The sequence below is a fragment of the Urocitellus parryii genome, chromosome 1 (assembly GCF_045843805.1).
Source record: "Urocitellus parryii isolate mUroPar1 chromosome 1, mUroPar1.hap1, whole genome shotgun sequence".
Taxonomy (NCBI): Eukaryota; Metazoa; Chordata; class Mammalia; order Rodentia; family Sciuridae; genus Urocitellus; species Urocitellus parryii.
This window is the reverse complement of record NC_135531.1, coordinates 270,251,799-270,266,132: the sequence shown is the minus strand read 5'-3', so window position 1 is coordinate 270,266,132 and position 14,334 is coordinate 270,251,799. Positions and strand designations below refer to the sequence as shown.

Here is a 14,334-nt window from a genome sequence, read left to right as displayed (position 1 = left end):
ATTTGTAGTTGGAGGATTACTGAACTGAATACAAAGGATTAAAGAACCAGAAAGACACTCTTAAAATTTGCCCTCTACTGAATTAACTGTGTTCTAATACTTAGACAGTGCTTGGTATATAGTAACTATTGTTACAATTATGGAATATTAAATTGAACCGGTCAATTTATTTTATATTTTATTTTCCCATTAGCAACAACATTGTAAGCTGCTTGAGTTTCATTTTCTTAGAAAAGGCAACTTCTTAAAAGTATAAAATTTATCTGCCATTTACTTGCTTTATAGAAACTGAGTCAGAAATACATTAGAGCTGGGTGCAGTGGTACACACCTATAATCCCAGCGGCTCTAGAGGCTGGACAGGAGGATCACGAGTTCAAAGCCAGCCTCAGCAACAGTGAGGCCCTAAGCAACTCAGTGAGACCTGTCTCTAAAGAAAATACAAAACAGGGCTGGAGATGTGGTTCAGTGGTCGAGTGCCCCTGAGTTTAATCCCTGGTACCACATTCCCCCCAACAGAAATATATTAGAAATACACAAAATTTTAAACCTAGACTCTAGAGATCATGTAAATACAAGTTAGTTATGGTCTGTAGCTTGCATTTCTGGAAATTTTAAGCTATTACTATCTTACTTAAATTTATATTAGAGAAGCAAAGTACATCAACCCCCTACACTTCTAAATATATCAAATTAAACTGTAATGTAAAACTGAAAGAGTAACATTTTTATTGGTATTACAGCGGAGTTTCCACACCAAACATATTTAAATTATAATAACTCAAAGTTAGAAGGGAATAAAATATACCTAGCTGTACAAATTATACACAGCAATAAAACCAAGGACTTTAATCAAAATTTCTTGGAAAACAGAGATTAAAATCAAAATCCCTGTGACCTGCTTGAATGCTTCTATAATTTTAGGAATTCAATATGAAGATCTATGTCTTTATAATCTTAATGATTAGCTGGGAACATCTCTGACATTTTCCCCGTGGTTTTGCCGGCTGGCTAGCTGGCAGAGCTGGTCTTCTCTGCTCTTAAGTTCTCTTTGGGTTTGGAATAGTCCCAGGGTCTTCTGTTTTCTGTGAATCCATAAAGTTTTCTAAGGGCCACTCGAGCAGCTTCCTCTTCTGCAACCAGAATGGTTTCCCCAGGTCCTTCTGCAATCAACTTTTTATCACTGGAAAGAAAACACACAGTGGTCTTCAATGACAAGGTGCCTCACAGGACAGCACACAAAGCAGTCACGTCTTCTGACCCTCACTTTAATAATGTCCCCAGAAGTAACATGACAGCTTTAGATGTACCTCTTGGTGTTCAACTAGTTTTGTTGCAAGTTCATTTTATATAGGAGTTAGACAAAAAGAATTTTCATTCCCATAAAAATATGAACAATTTACTAGGCCCAGTATTTTTCAAGTCAAAAAAGCAAGGCATGCACATATAAGAATAGGCTGGATTTTTTAAGTAGGAGAAATGGAATATATATCTTCTTGTAAAAACCTGAAATATTAAAAATATTCCTGGGAATCATTATTAGATGGTTTTTAAATCATTTTGAGTGAATTATCTGAATAAAGAAATGTTATTTGAAGAAAAATGGTTGAAAAACAGTCCTTTTCGAATTTGCCACCTAAACTTTATCATAGAGGATATATCAGCTCTATATTTTAAATTACAAACTTTAGATATCTAAAACTTACTTGGATTTTTAAAACATTTTATATTTATCATGCACTCTAACTTATTCCCCCAAAGCAAGTAAGCACTAGATATTGACAATTAATGTTCCAATAAACTAATCTTCAATAAGACTCCAAAAGTGCAAGAAGTAAAATCAAGAATCAATAAATGGGACAGTATCAAACTAAAAAGTTTCTTCACTGCAAAAGAAACAATTAAGAATGTGAACAGAAAGTCTACAGAAGGGGAGAAAATCTTTACCACCAGTGCCTCAAAGCATTAATCTCCAGGATATACAAAGAACTCAAAAAAACTTAACACTAAAAAAAAAAAAAAAAGAAAAAAAAAAAAGGAAAAAATCCCAATCAAGAAATGGTCTAAGGAACTGAACAAGCACTTCAAAGAAGAAATTCCAATGGTCAAAAAAATATAAGGGACTGGGGTTGTGGCTCACTGGTAGAGCACTTGCAGTGCATGCATTGGGTACTAGGTTCAATCCTCAGCACCACATAAATAAAAAAAGGTATTGTGTCCATCTACAACTAATATATATATATATATGAAAAAATGTTCAACATCTCTAGCAATTATAGAAATGCAAATCAAAACTGAGACTCCATCTCACCCTAGTCAGAATACAAGTAACAATAAATATTGGCAAGAATGTGGGGGAAAATGTACACTTGTACATTGCCGGTGGGACTGCAAATTGGTGTAACTACTCTGGAAAGCAGTATGGAGATTCCTTAGAAAACTTGGAATGGAACCACTTATTTGACCCATTATCCCACCCCTTGTTTTATACCCAAAAGACTTAAAATCAACATACTACAGTGACCTAGCCACTTCAATGTTTATAGTAGCTCAATTTACAATAGTCAAACTATGAAACTAACCCAGGTGCCCTACCATAGAGGAATGGATAAAGAAAATGTGGTGTATATATACAGTGGAATATTACTTAGCCTTGAAGAATGAAATTATGGCACTTGCCAGTAAATGAATGAAACTAGAGAATATCATGCTAAGTAAAATAAGCTAGTCTCCAAAAACCAAAGGCAGAATGTTCTCCCTGATATGTGGATATTAACCCACAATAAGGGAGGGGAAGATTAGAAATTCATTGGACTAGACAAAGGGGAATGAAGGGAATAAAGAGAAGGGAGGGAGGATAGGAATAGAATAGATAGTAAAATGAATCACACATCTTTCATATTCTTATATGTGAATACATGACCAATGTAACTCTACATTATATACAACCAAAATAATGGGGTCCTAATTGAAACAAATTATATCTATTCTATGTATGTATTATATGTCAAATTACACCCTACTGTCATGCATATCTAGTAAGAAAAAAATAAATAAAATAAGTTCCCCTGCTGATATTTCCATTATTATTATTACTGGTCATCTTTAAAAATTTTAAGTGTTCCTATAAGGAAACAAAGAATGTGCACATTAAATAACTATAATCCTGTTTTGCTATTTCTTAATTTTGTTTAACTACTTCCTGGAAATTTCCTGATCTACAATTTCACCTTATTAAAAGAAGGATCTCTCTGAAAGATTCATACATATCAATGCCATCAAATTACTTGGATTCAAAGTAAGGTGACTTGAAGTTAAGAAAGTGCAGAACCAAATTAATGAAAAACAAATGAAGCTATATAGGTAAAATTACTACAACACAGAATAAATTTGCTAAGAAAACACTTGCTACTTCAAAAAGTTAAAATGAAACAAACATTAATCATGTAAGTTAAACTTTATAATAATTATACATGTACATATTGCATAAAGTGAGAAATGAAGAAAATCATCTAAATGAAGTTGAAACCCAGAAGCTTTATCATCATGCTTTAATCCAATGATGTCTATATCACCGATCATCTTTAAAAATTCACTATGTAAAATTCTGGAAAAAACTATGATCCAATGACAATCACTGTTAGCAATATGGCAACTTGCTTCTTATATTATTTTTTAGTTGAAAATCATTTCCCAATGTCATTAAAAATTCTTTAAAACTCACCTGCAGTAGCTATTACTATATTTGGTTGGGTATATATACTCTCACTCCCTTGTTGGATGCCAAACTTATCTGTAATATTTTATTAATTCAATAACAATTTACTGACTATCAAGTTCCAGGAACTATTCTACGTAGTATATAAAGACGTGAAAACAACAAATGAATATTTTTTCCCTACAAATTTCTGTGATATTTCAAAGACAACTAAAAGTAGAAATATCAAATCAAAGGGCATGAAATTTTTAAGAGATTCTTGGGACAATTTCTTATAGCAATATTATACATTTTCTTTCTCTACTAGCAGAGTATGAATTGCTGATAAAGGTAAGTACTGATAAAGGTTGTGTTTAAGATTTATTAATCTAATAAGCAAAAAGAGCGCATCTCATTGTTTTTGCTTTATACTTCACATGAAACTGAAGATGAAACTTTTATAATATATAATTCTATTCATTTTCTTCTTTGTGATGTCTTCCACTGCTTTTATAGTCATAAAATCCTTCCATCACACAAAATTTCCAAAAATACTGACCTAAATCTTAATATAGCTCTCTTAGATAGTCAATGATTATATTAAATATTTTAACTTTTTTTTTTGGTAGTGCTGGAGATCAGGGTCTTGTGCATGACAGGCAAGCATTTTACCATGGAACTACACTTCCAGCCCCAAACACTTTAATCTTAATACCTGAAATCAATGTGGGGCAGATCAATTTCTTACTAACAACTAAAAAGCTTTCAACATTGGTTGTTTTACACATTTTCCACTTCTAGGCTCAGCTGAAGCTGCTGACAGGAGTAGATTCAGGTTCAATTTATAAAAAAAAAAGTCAAAATTTATTTTTACACAGAAAAATTTAGGCAAACATATATCCTATGTGATTCTATAGTAAATAGTTGGTCAAAACTACCATCAGCAAAACAGATTCCTTGCCTGCCTTAATGAATGATCAAAAGAAAGTAGTAAATAACCATGGGGATGAGATTTTTTAAAAATTTTAATGCTATTAAAGGTCATGGGATTGACCTTTAATAGCATTAAAGTGGCAGAGCACTTGCCTCGCATGTGTGAGGCACTGGGTTCAATCCTCAAAATCACACAAAAATAAATAAATAAAGATACTGTGTCCATCTACAACCACAAAAACAACAACAAAAACTGTGAAGAGTTGTGTTTTTATAGCTTCCGATGAAATTATGAAGACTGAAATTTTACTAACCAGTATAAGCCAATGAAATACAAAGGCAGAGCTGTGGTGCTTCCAGACTGCCTAGTAATTCTAGATTCAGGAGCCGAAATGTTTCTCTTCTTCAATTCTTCTACCAGCAGTCCCATAGGATTTATTATCTTCCACATATCAAATAGATCTTTTCCAGTCATCTGAGTAATTAAGAAGTCCTGCATAAAAAACAGCAGTTTATACATTTGAATTAATACAAAGAACCTAAGGACCAAAATTCTAAGTACACTTTTAACAGAAAAACTTTACTGGTTGAGCATCCCTAACCTGAAAATCCAAAATCTGAAATGCTCTAAAATCTCATCTTTTCAAGCGTCATATTGGTGCTCAAAAACTTTCAAATTTTGGACCATTTCAGATTTCAAATTTTCTATTTTCAGATTAGGGAAGCTCAACTAGTAAAGTTTTGCAAATACTGCAAAGTTTGAAAGAAAAAAATCCCAAATCCAAGACACTTCTCATCCCAAACATTTTGGATAAGGAATTTTCAGCCTGTGTTTTTTCATTCCCATATAGGCCTATATACCCCCAACCTCCTGTGCTAGGGTCTGAACTCGGGGGCCTACATAGCAGATAAGCACTCAACCACTGAGCTACACCTCCATTCCCCAAGTTTTTTTTTCATATAAACTTTCATAAAAATCAACTATAATTTTTATAGCATCAATATGGTCCACTAAAATTATGCAGAAGATAGAATCTTATAATTTAGATTTAAATTCCTACCACTAAGAAAAAATGTTTAGTGATGAGTAAATGGCAATAACTTCTGTCAGAAAATCATGTTAAAGACACACATTCAAGGCAAAATAATTTTGTCAATAAAATTATTGTATAGAAAATTTGGAAGCATTATTTTCACAGCAATTTTACGTTGCAATTAACTCATATAACAAACACTGGTAATAACACAGGATGGATGAATGTAGTCAAGAGGGGAGAAATTTTAAAAGATCTCTTAGTTCACAAAATAAAAAGCCAATTTCATTACAACAATCATTCAAGCACAAGAACTTTTATTTCAGCTTCACTAATAAAAAAAGAAATCCTACCTATCACAGGCCCTCCTTGGAGGAGGAGGAAGACAGGGCTTGCCTATGAACAAAGTCTGCAATGGTGGTGAAGAGAGGTATTTTTCTCTAACAAAATCACCAAATTTGGTATCTAACTGAATAGATTTCAAAAGCAAGTAAGCAAGTTTTATGGACCTGATATTCCAATTTCTAAATCTGGGGATGTGGCTCAAGCGGTAGCTCGCCTAGCGTGCGTGCGGCCCGGGTTCGATCCTCAGCACCACATACAAACAAATATGTTGTGTCCGCTGAGAACTAAGAAAAAATAAAATAAATGTTAAAATTCTCTCTCTCTCTGTCACCCCCTCTCACTCTCTCTTTAAAAAAAAAAAAAAAATCAAGAGCCTGTTTTTATTACTTATAAGTAACCCTGTGAATTCTTTATTACTGAACAGTAAACATATTTTCATCTAATGGCAAAGGATAAAACTTTTCCCCATTAATAAATTCTACAAAGACAGTGGGAGTCAGTTGTACCAATTACATAAGAATTTCAATTAGCTAAGGTACTGGATAGCAAAGAGTTCTACCTTACAGGAACTCAGAAATCTAGGATCACTTTTTAGCGCAAACAGCAGCTGGTACCCAAGCATGATGTTTCCAACTACCTGAGATGCCTGCAGTGACCCCTGACCTCATTCATTTACTAAATACCTACTGACTGCCATGTAGGCATAGGCATTATCCTTGGCCCGAGGATGTATATAAAACTGAAGATTACATGATTTGCACTCCTCTGGAAGTCACAATCCAGAATTATCCACTTCTGATGATGTCCTTAGTACAAGCCGACTGTAATAAGTAAGAATCTACTATATAAAAGCTTCAGATCTTTAATGGATTTTTGTTGGAAGAAAAATGTCACTTCCAAAGTGATATATTAAAGAAATGAATCAGAAATGGAATTTTTTTTTGTTCTTTCTACCTCAAGCATGTCCAAACACGTACAATTAATAACTACCTACCCTGATGAAAAGTGCAGTCCTCTCAGGTCCGCTGCTTTGTAGCAGGGCGCCAATTACTGCAAAGAAAGTCCGATGCAATACAGGTGAGGGGACTGGAAATTCTGCACTCAGTGTTAACTGCTCGACAGCCAAGTTTCTAGCCACGTGACACACAACTTCCTCACCAGTTAGAAAGTTAACTAGACTTCTGATGCCTTCAGTGGGCAAGTGTGGGAACTCATCTTCAAGAAACTGTGTGAGGCAAGTTTGTGAAAAAGATATTCCTTGTTCAGATAGTTCTTGATTATCTTTGAGATTCAGAAGAGCAACTTCTTTCTCGACCCCAAGATTTTGCCGTTTTGCCTCTTCACTTGCAATGTAGCAGCTATTAACAAAAGCAGTTTTGAGAAGATCTAAGGAAAAGGTTTCCTGTAATCGATGTCCAAAGGCTTGTATTTCAGCATGGTAATCCCAATTGGGCTTCTCTGAACTGAAAACATAAAGACAGTAAGAGATGGTCAAGAGAACAAGATCTTACCATTACATAAAAATTTTTCATTGCTGAATAATTTTATTAATTGTATAAAGGAAATGAAAAAAAGGTTGCTTCTTTTTTAATGCCAAGCTCCAATCGTCTAAATATAAAAACTTGACTCAGATGAATGCTAGCAGTCTTTTGCTATATTCCACATATATGGTAGGATTAATTTTCCTTTTGACCTGTCACATTAAACTGGTTGTTCCACATCAGAGACTAAGCCACTGTTATAACCTTTAGGTTGCTCATTTCTGCTCTAACAATGGAACTACGCTTTCCACTTAGGTATGAGACATAATTATAATTTCATGGATTCAGACCATAAACAGCAAGTACATTATATTTATTATAAATTTACTAAATTTAAGTTTTGGTGGTATCCATTTAAATTAGTAATTAAATAATCTGGCATCAATATTATAAATATGTTAAAGTTTATAATCATGGGCTAGGGATATAGCTCAGTAATAAGAGTGCCTGCCTAGCATACACAAACCCTGCATGCAATACCTAGCATGAAGGAAAAAAGTTCATAATCATTTCCAAGAATGAACTAAAACATCTTCTTCTAAAGAAAAGTGATACTCAAAACTTTTAAGTAAAAAAGGGGCAACAAATTATGAAGATCTGATTTGAAAGTATAAAATGTATATAATATATGGACCAATGTAATTCACAAATTTTCTTCCTACTTTAAAAGTTTAAAATACTTAGTTTTATAATAAGCAAAGAAAAGTGAATTAGGAAGAGATTACCTTTTTTTTTGGCCTATTATGAAAAGAACAATAATCTTTGGCAAGTCTATTCCTACTGTAGACGTATATACTGGGTCAATATTTTTTGAGAACAATATTTAAATTGTTACCAAAATTTTATACCATGAATAAGTTTCCAAAGTTGAAATCACTTCAAAGACACTCTGTTTCATTGGCTACACTAGCAATTATGTGACGTTCAAATGCCAATAAAGAGAGTGAAGTGCATCCATCCTTATTTTTGTCTTTGTCTTAAAACTCATCAAAAACATTATTAAAGAGAAAAAAAAAAAGCAAGACTTAGGTGTTAAACCAGGACACAAAGAAAAGACCACTGACTTCAATTTTAAATCAAATTAAAGCAAGCTTGTAATTCTGGCCAGGACTGTCCCTCCTGAAAACCCTCAGCTCTCTAGGAACATGGTTTTAAAGCACAAAGGGTTGTAAAGGGGCGGGGGGGGGGGGGGGGGGTCGGTCTTGAGAAGAACTTACAGACAACAGGATTTTGACAAGCATAATACAAAGGCAGATAGTAGGTTAAAGATCTACATGGCTTAACATTTCAAAGTAGGGAATAAATTTAGATCCCAACATTAGAATTTATGAGGCCACTGAGGTTTCAGAGAGGGTTGTTATCTGGTCAGGGAAAGCCAAGCATGGGTGAGTTCAAGGCACAGGCAGGCATTCCAAGCAGGTTTAGAAATGGTAGTAATTTATAGTAAAACAGAAATTAACTTCTCATGACTTTATGAGGAGGTGGCTCCCTATCTTAAGATGGAATTAGGCTGGGTTCATCAGCAGGGCCCTGTGTGAAGTGTGCTCTCAACTGGGGCGATTCTTTTTGCCAGGCTGCAACAAGATCCATGGGGGCCAAATCCTTAGGGTGAAGGTTCTGTTTTACTCTGGGCTGCGGACCTGTGGGTGCAGAGTCAGTATGTGACCTGCCCTAGCTGGCACTGCTGCGGAGCTTCCTCCCTCTTGCCCTCAGAGCGAGGCTACCAGGCCTCACCAAGGCCCGGGGACAGCGTGCCCTGCAGCCGTCCCCATTCCCCACACTCTTCCTAAGATCCCAAGGGACGCTGCAAAGACCGGCGCCCGGCGCTCCACCGCCCGGGCACACACCCCTCTCCTTAGGCCACCCATCGAGGTCTCTTCCACGTTTTTCAAACCTTTTACGCTCTATGCGGCCGCCGCCGGGCAGAAATCGTGGGGAGAAAACCCAGGTCCCGCCTGCCCCGCGGCTACCCAGACGCCTCCGGAGGCTCTTACCGGCGGACGGGTGGCGGTGGGCAGCGGAGCAGGCGCCACCGCTCTAACTCCTTCTGGAAGCGGAACGCGGCGCGGAAACCCTTTACTCCCCGAACCGGCAAGACGAGCGTGGGGGCGTCTCGCGCCAGGAGGCACCGAGGCCCAAGCTGGAACAGCCTCACCAGTCCAGAAGCCATGGCACAAGGCAGAAAGCAATCGGAGCCGGAAGGAAAACAGTCGGAGCAGTGTCACAGAAACACAGATCCCCAAGAACTGGCGGACGGAAAGAGGCGGAAGGCGGGAACACCACCAGGGGGCGATGCACAGCCGAAGCATTTTAGTGCGCACGCGCATGTGCTGGTTCTGCCTGTGATGGGTTACTTTCCTACCAGCGTGGCTTGAGAGGACTTTGGGTCCAAAGATTGTTGGGAGAAGTTACTTCACCCAGTCAGTTGCTCTCTTGTTACTTCTTTTGTAGTTAACCCAAGACAAAAAACTGTTTCACTTTCAGTTTAAACAAAACACTTAAATTTTATCAGAAAACATTTATGTTCATTTTTAGTTTTAAAGTTGCAGACCATCTATCCAGCCACCATTGAGCAAATATTCTGTTTACTTCGCAAGTCTTGCCCCCAAATGATGATTTATATTTAAAAACAATGTAACAGTAGATTTTTTAAAAAATATAAGCATTGGGAAAATAAAATAGTCACAGTGGAATTATGAGTATTTTTTCTTCACTTTTCACTCTTTAGTTACATCATTTTATTACTTTTCTGTCAAACAATATGAATTTTTAAATAACCTTATATGAAGTCACCGAGAGAGGCTTATCAGAATTCCTTTTTGTTTTGCCTGTTGAACATCTAGACCCTCAAAGGGGTACCTTTTTCTGTGGTCTCCACTGCCCCTGCAGTCACCCAGATTGGATTCCTGTCATTAGTTGTTCCTGTTTTCACAAATGCCCTCTTTTGTTCAGTCATCAACTGATTTCTACAGCAGGCACCTGAGAGCTCCTCTTACCTCTTGCCCTGGTTATTGTAATAGCCTCCAAGTGGGCCTTGTCCTCTCTTCCTGTCCTAGACAGAGTCCCCTGCACTCATCTCCCTGAAACAGACCAAAGCATGTTAGTGCTTAACTCAGGAATCTTCAATGCCAAGAACACACAGCTCCTTTGGGTTTCTTAACTCAACCCTTCAGGGCAGAGAATCTGATTGCTTCATCTCAGCCTATACAAGGTTCACACTGGGGAAGGAAAAGAACAAAAGAGGAGTTCCACACCTATCCCAAAACAAGGCAATAGATTTCTGGCAGAAGCAGATTCTCTGAGGAGGAGTGAAAGGCTACCATCACAGGCCATTGTATTTATATAAAGTATTGAAACTTCATGGGACATCAGTCAGATAAGTGGATTTGAAGGAAGCACATGAAGGTGTCATTTTGCAATGTTTTATGTATTGGGAGATAATCTGTTGGAGATCCGTCAAAAGTCAGAAGCTTCCTATTCTCTTCTTCTCTCTCAAATCTGCTCCTTCCACATCTTCCCCAGCTTCGTAAATGGCAGCTCAATCCTTCCAGTTGCTCAGTCCACAAATCTTGGAGTCATTCCCAACTCCTCTCTCTCTTTCATATTGCATATCCAGTGAATCTCCCAGGCTCCACCTTCAAGACGAGTCTAGAACCTGACTTCTTCTCATCACAAGGACAATCAGAACACCACCATCATCTCTCCAGTGCCTTATATCATTGACTATCTGACCAACACCTTGGCTGCCACTACTGCCTTTTAAAACTGGAGGTAGATTAAGCCAGTCTTCTGTTCAAAACCCTCCACTGGCCTCCCATCACGTTAAAAGTAAAACACAAAATCCTTACCATGTCCTTTAGGTTGAACCAGATCTGTCCGGTGACTTTTCTGTCCTCATCTCTCTTTTCTCTTCACATCACCCACTCTGCTCCCGCCTCACTGGCTGCCTTGCTGTTCCTATAAACCCCTGGGTATGCTTCAGCCTCAGGGCCTTAGCACATGCGGTTTCCTTTTCCAGGATAGCACTTTGTGCACAGAATGTCACTTCTCAGTGAGGCTTCCACTGCCACTTGTCTCAAGTTATATTTTCTAGAAGCATAAATTGAGAAATGAACACACCAGGTTATTTATTGAGGGCCACTACCTGTGAACGCCCAGGGAGGTAACAGGATTAGGCAAGGAGTCATCAGCTGTGAGACTGACAAAGTCTCATCTGGTCCAGAGGAAAGTTCTGGAGCAAGCACTGCCCAGCAGTGTGTCCTGAGGGTCAGGTCTGCATGTTCTCATCTTGTTAAGTTAAAGAAAGCAAGCTGCACTGTGAAGGCACCGTGCCCCTCAGCAGCTGAGGCAGTCCCTGAAGGAGCTGAGACCAGAGACTGCCTGCTGATCCCTCCTTTTCCAAGAAGGTGGTCTGTGCTTTTATCTCTGTAGCCACCCCTCCATCCTACGTAAAAACTACACCACCTCTATACTTCCTACCACCCTTCCTTGCTTTATTTTCTCTATTGCATTTAACATATTCTAATATACCATATAATTTAGTTATCTAGTTTACTATCTGGTTCCTTCATTGGAGTGTAAGTTCTAATGGTGATTTTTTTTTTCCTATCTCTTTTGGCCACTGCTGCATTTGGAAAGACACCTGCCTTATAATAGGTACTTGAAATATTTATTATTTGTTGGCCCAAGTTTTCAGTCAACTGTCTAGACATTATCTTGTGTAAGCTTTGCATTAAGCCATGTCTTAGTCCTCTTGTCAACCTATGGTAGGTACATGGTAAGTGTGTGATACAAGCTTGTGAATTGATGAATAAATGAGTCTATGAATGTTTGGTTATTAACTTCAACATAGGAAAGTATTGGTGCATCCTTGTCCAATAGAAATGCCATGGAACCACATCTGTAGTCCAAACTTCTTATTACTTAGGTTAAAAAAAAAAAAAAAAAAAGAAAAAACTGGGCTAGGGTCGTGGCTCAGTGGTACAGTGCTTGCCTCACATGTGTGAGGCACTGTGTTCAATTCTCAGTACCACACATAAATAAATAAAATAAAGGTCCATCAACAACTAAAAAAAATAAATAAAGAAATAAAGAAAAGAAAAAACTCAATCATATTAATCTTAATACTATCTTATTCAATTCAATATATCCAAAGTAGTGTCATTTCCACAATCCATATGAAAATTATTCATGAAGTATCTTACATCCTTTTTGTTTTACATGGAGTGTTTAAAATCAGCTATGTGGGGCTGGAGTTGTGGCTCAGTGGTAGAGTGCTTGCCTAGCCCATGTGAGGCACCAGATTCGATTCTCCAACCACATTAAAAATGAAGCCATTGTGTTCACCTATAACCAAAAATATTTTTTTAATCAGGTATGAATTTCACACTTTATAGCACATCTCATTTGGGATTGGTCACATTTCAAATGGTCAGTAGTTATGTGGATAATGTACAGCCCAGTTCTAGAGCAATCCTTCAGTTCAGGTGCCAGAATAATACAGTGGAGGGGGTGAGGGGCTCACGGGGAGGGGCTGGAGTCATTGACTTCCTGGGTCCCAATCATGACCTTTAACTCACTGTCAAGGTCCTCCAGCTAAAACCAGCAGGAGTTCAGCCACAGTGGAACAAGTGAGGTTGATTACTTGCTGGAAGAAGGCGCATCACCAGGAAATGAGGGGCATCTGGGTAAGAGGCTATCCGAACTTGAGTTCAGGCTAGATGATTGGGGGGGGAGGGGTGTTTAAGAAAAGAGGGTTTCCCTCTGGATTGGGTGATGACAGGAAGTGGGTGTAATTCTAAGATTAGAGATTTTAACAAATCTTACCTAGTTGGAGCAAGATAGAAGCTAAAGGTATAATTGGTAAAGAAATAGGAATCACTCATAGTAGCCAGGACAGGAGCATGTTGGATCATTTGATCACTTTGGCGGTCTGTGCAATGTTCATATATGGCTACATTTAAACACAGAGAGTGGTCTGTGTGACATTTATGTTCCACAGACAGGAGCCCTGCCACCTTGCAGTCACACCAAAGCGGGTCAGGCAGTATCTGGTCAGCTCTGGGAGGTTAGGAAATGCTCTTCTCTCTCTCATAGGTGTGCACCATTAAGCAGGTAAATGAACTTTTCTGTGGCTCAGCTTTCTCAGCTCTAAAATAAATAAATAAATAATAAATAGGGAACATGGGAACACCCATCTATCCACCTCCCACGGTGATCGGTATTAGGTGAGATAATCTGAGTAGATTCTAAGATGCCCTATATTTTTTCACATTTTAATGAAGGTGTGTCTTTCCGACCATGGCTTCTTAGGGCGGATGCAGTGCAGTCCCATTATTTTCCGAGGGCCCTGGTTTGAGAGACAGCGCCTCGGGCCTCCGGCCGCTCAGTCATCCCTGGGTGAAGGCTCTTCTGAGTCTTCACTGCTGTCCCCGCTTCTCCGCCAAAGCCCTCTGCAGTCCCCGCCGGCCTCGGACTTTGCGGCCGCGCCGCTTCTCCAGGGACTACGGGCGCGCGGCGGCGGTACTCGCGGCGCTACGGCGGCGCGGCGCCCACGCGGCGGCGTTGCCGAGGGAACCGGCGCGTCCCCGCCCGCCCGCCCGCCGTCAGCTGCTGGGCCGCCGGGACGCCGCGGCCGCGCCAACATGGCGGCCGAGATCCACTCCAGGCCGCAGAGCAGCCGCCCGGTGCTGCTGAGCAAGATCGAGGGCCACCAGGACGCCGTCACGGCCGCGCTGCTCATCCCCAAGGAGGACGGCGTGATCACCGCCAGCGAGGACAGGTGG

The 14,334-nt window shown here is 38.9% G+C and overlaps 2 protein-coding genes across 2 annotated transcripts in view; one reads left to right on the top strand and one right to left on the bottom strand.

The window, feature by feature from the left end:
• Positions 1-711: 711 nt before the first annotated feature.
• On the bottom strand, positions 712-9,759 carry Mrpl44 (mitochondrial ribosomal protein L44). The gene is made up of 4 exons (XM_026390368.2): positions 9,544-9,759; positions 7,003-7,471; positions 4,944-5,122; positions 712-1,182 (listed from the first exon to the last, which is right to left on the bottom strand). Exons 1-4 carry the CDS (start codon positions 9,717-9,719, stop codon positions 1,011-1,013), a joined length of 996 nt encoding a protein of 331 aa, XP_026246153.1. The 5' UTR covers positions 9,720-9,759; the 3' UTR covers positions 712-1,010.
• A 4,395-nt stretch (positions 9,760-14,154) lies between these two features.
• The window catches only part of Wdfy1 (WD repeat and FYVE domain containing 1), a 46,350-nt gene continuing 46,170 nt past the window's right edge, over positions 14,155-14,334 (top strand). Inside the window, exon 1 of the mRNA XM_026390367.2 lies at positions 14,155-14,330. Coding sequence (XP_026246152.1) covers positions 14,194-14,330 — 137 coding nt within the window. The 5' untranslated portion in view covers positions 14,155-14,193. The remainder of the gene's footprint in view (positions 14,331-14,334) is intronic.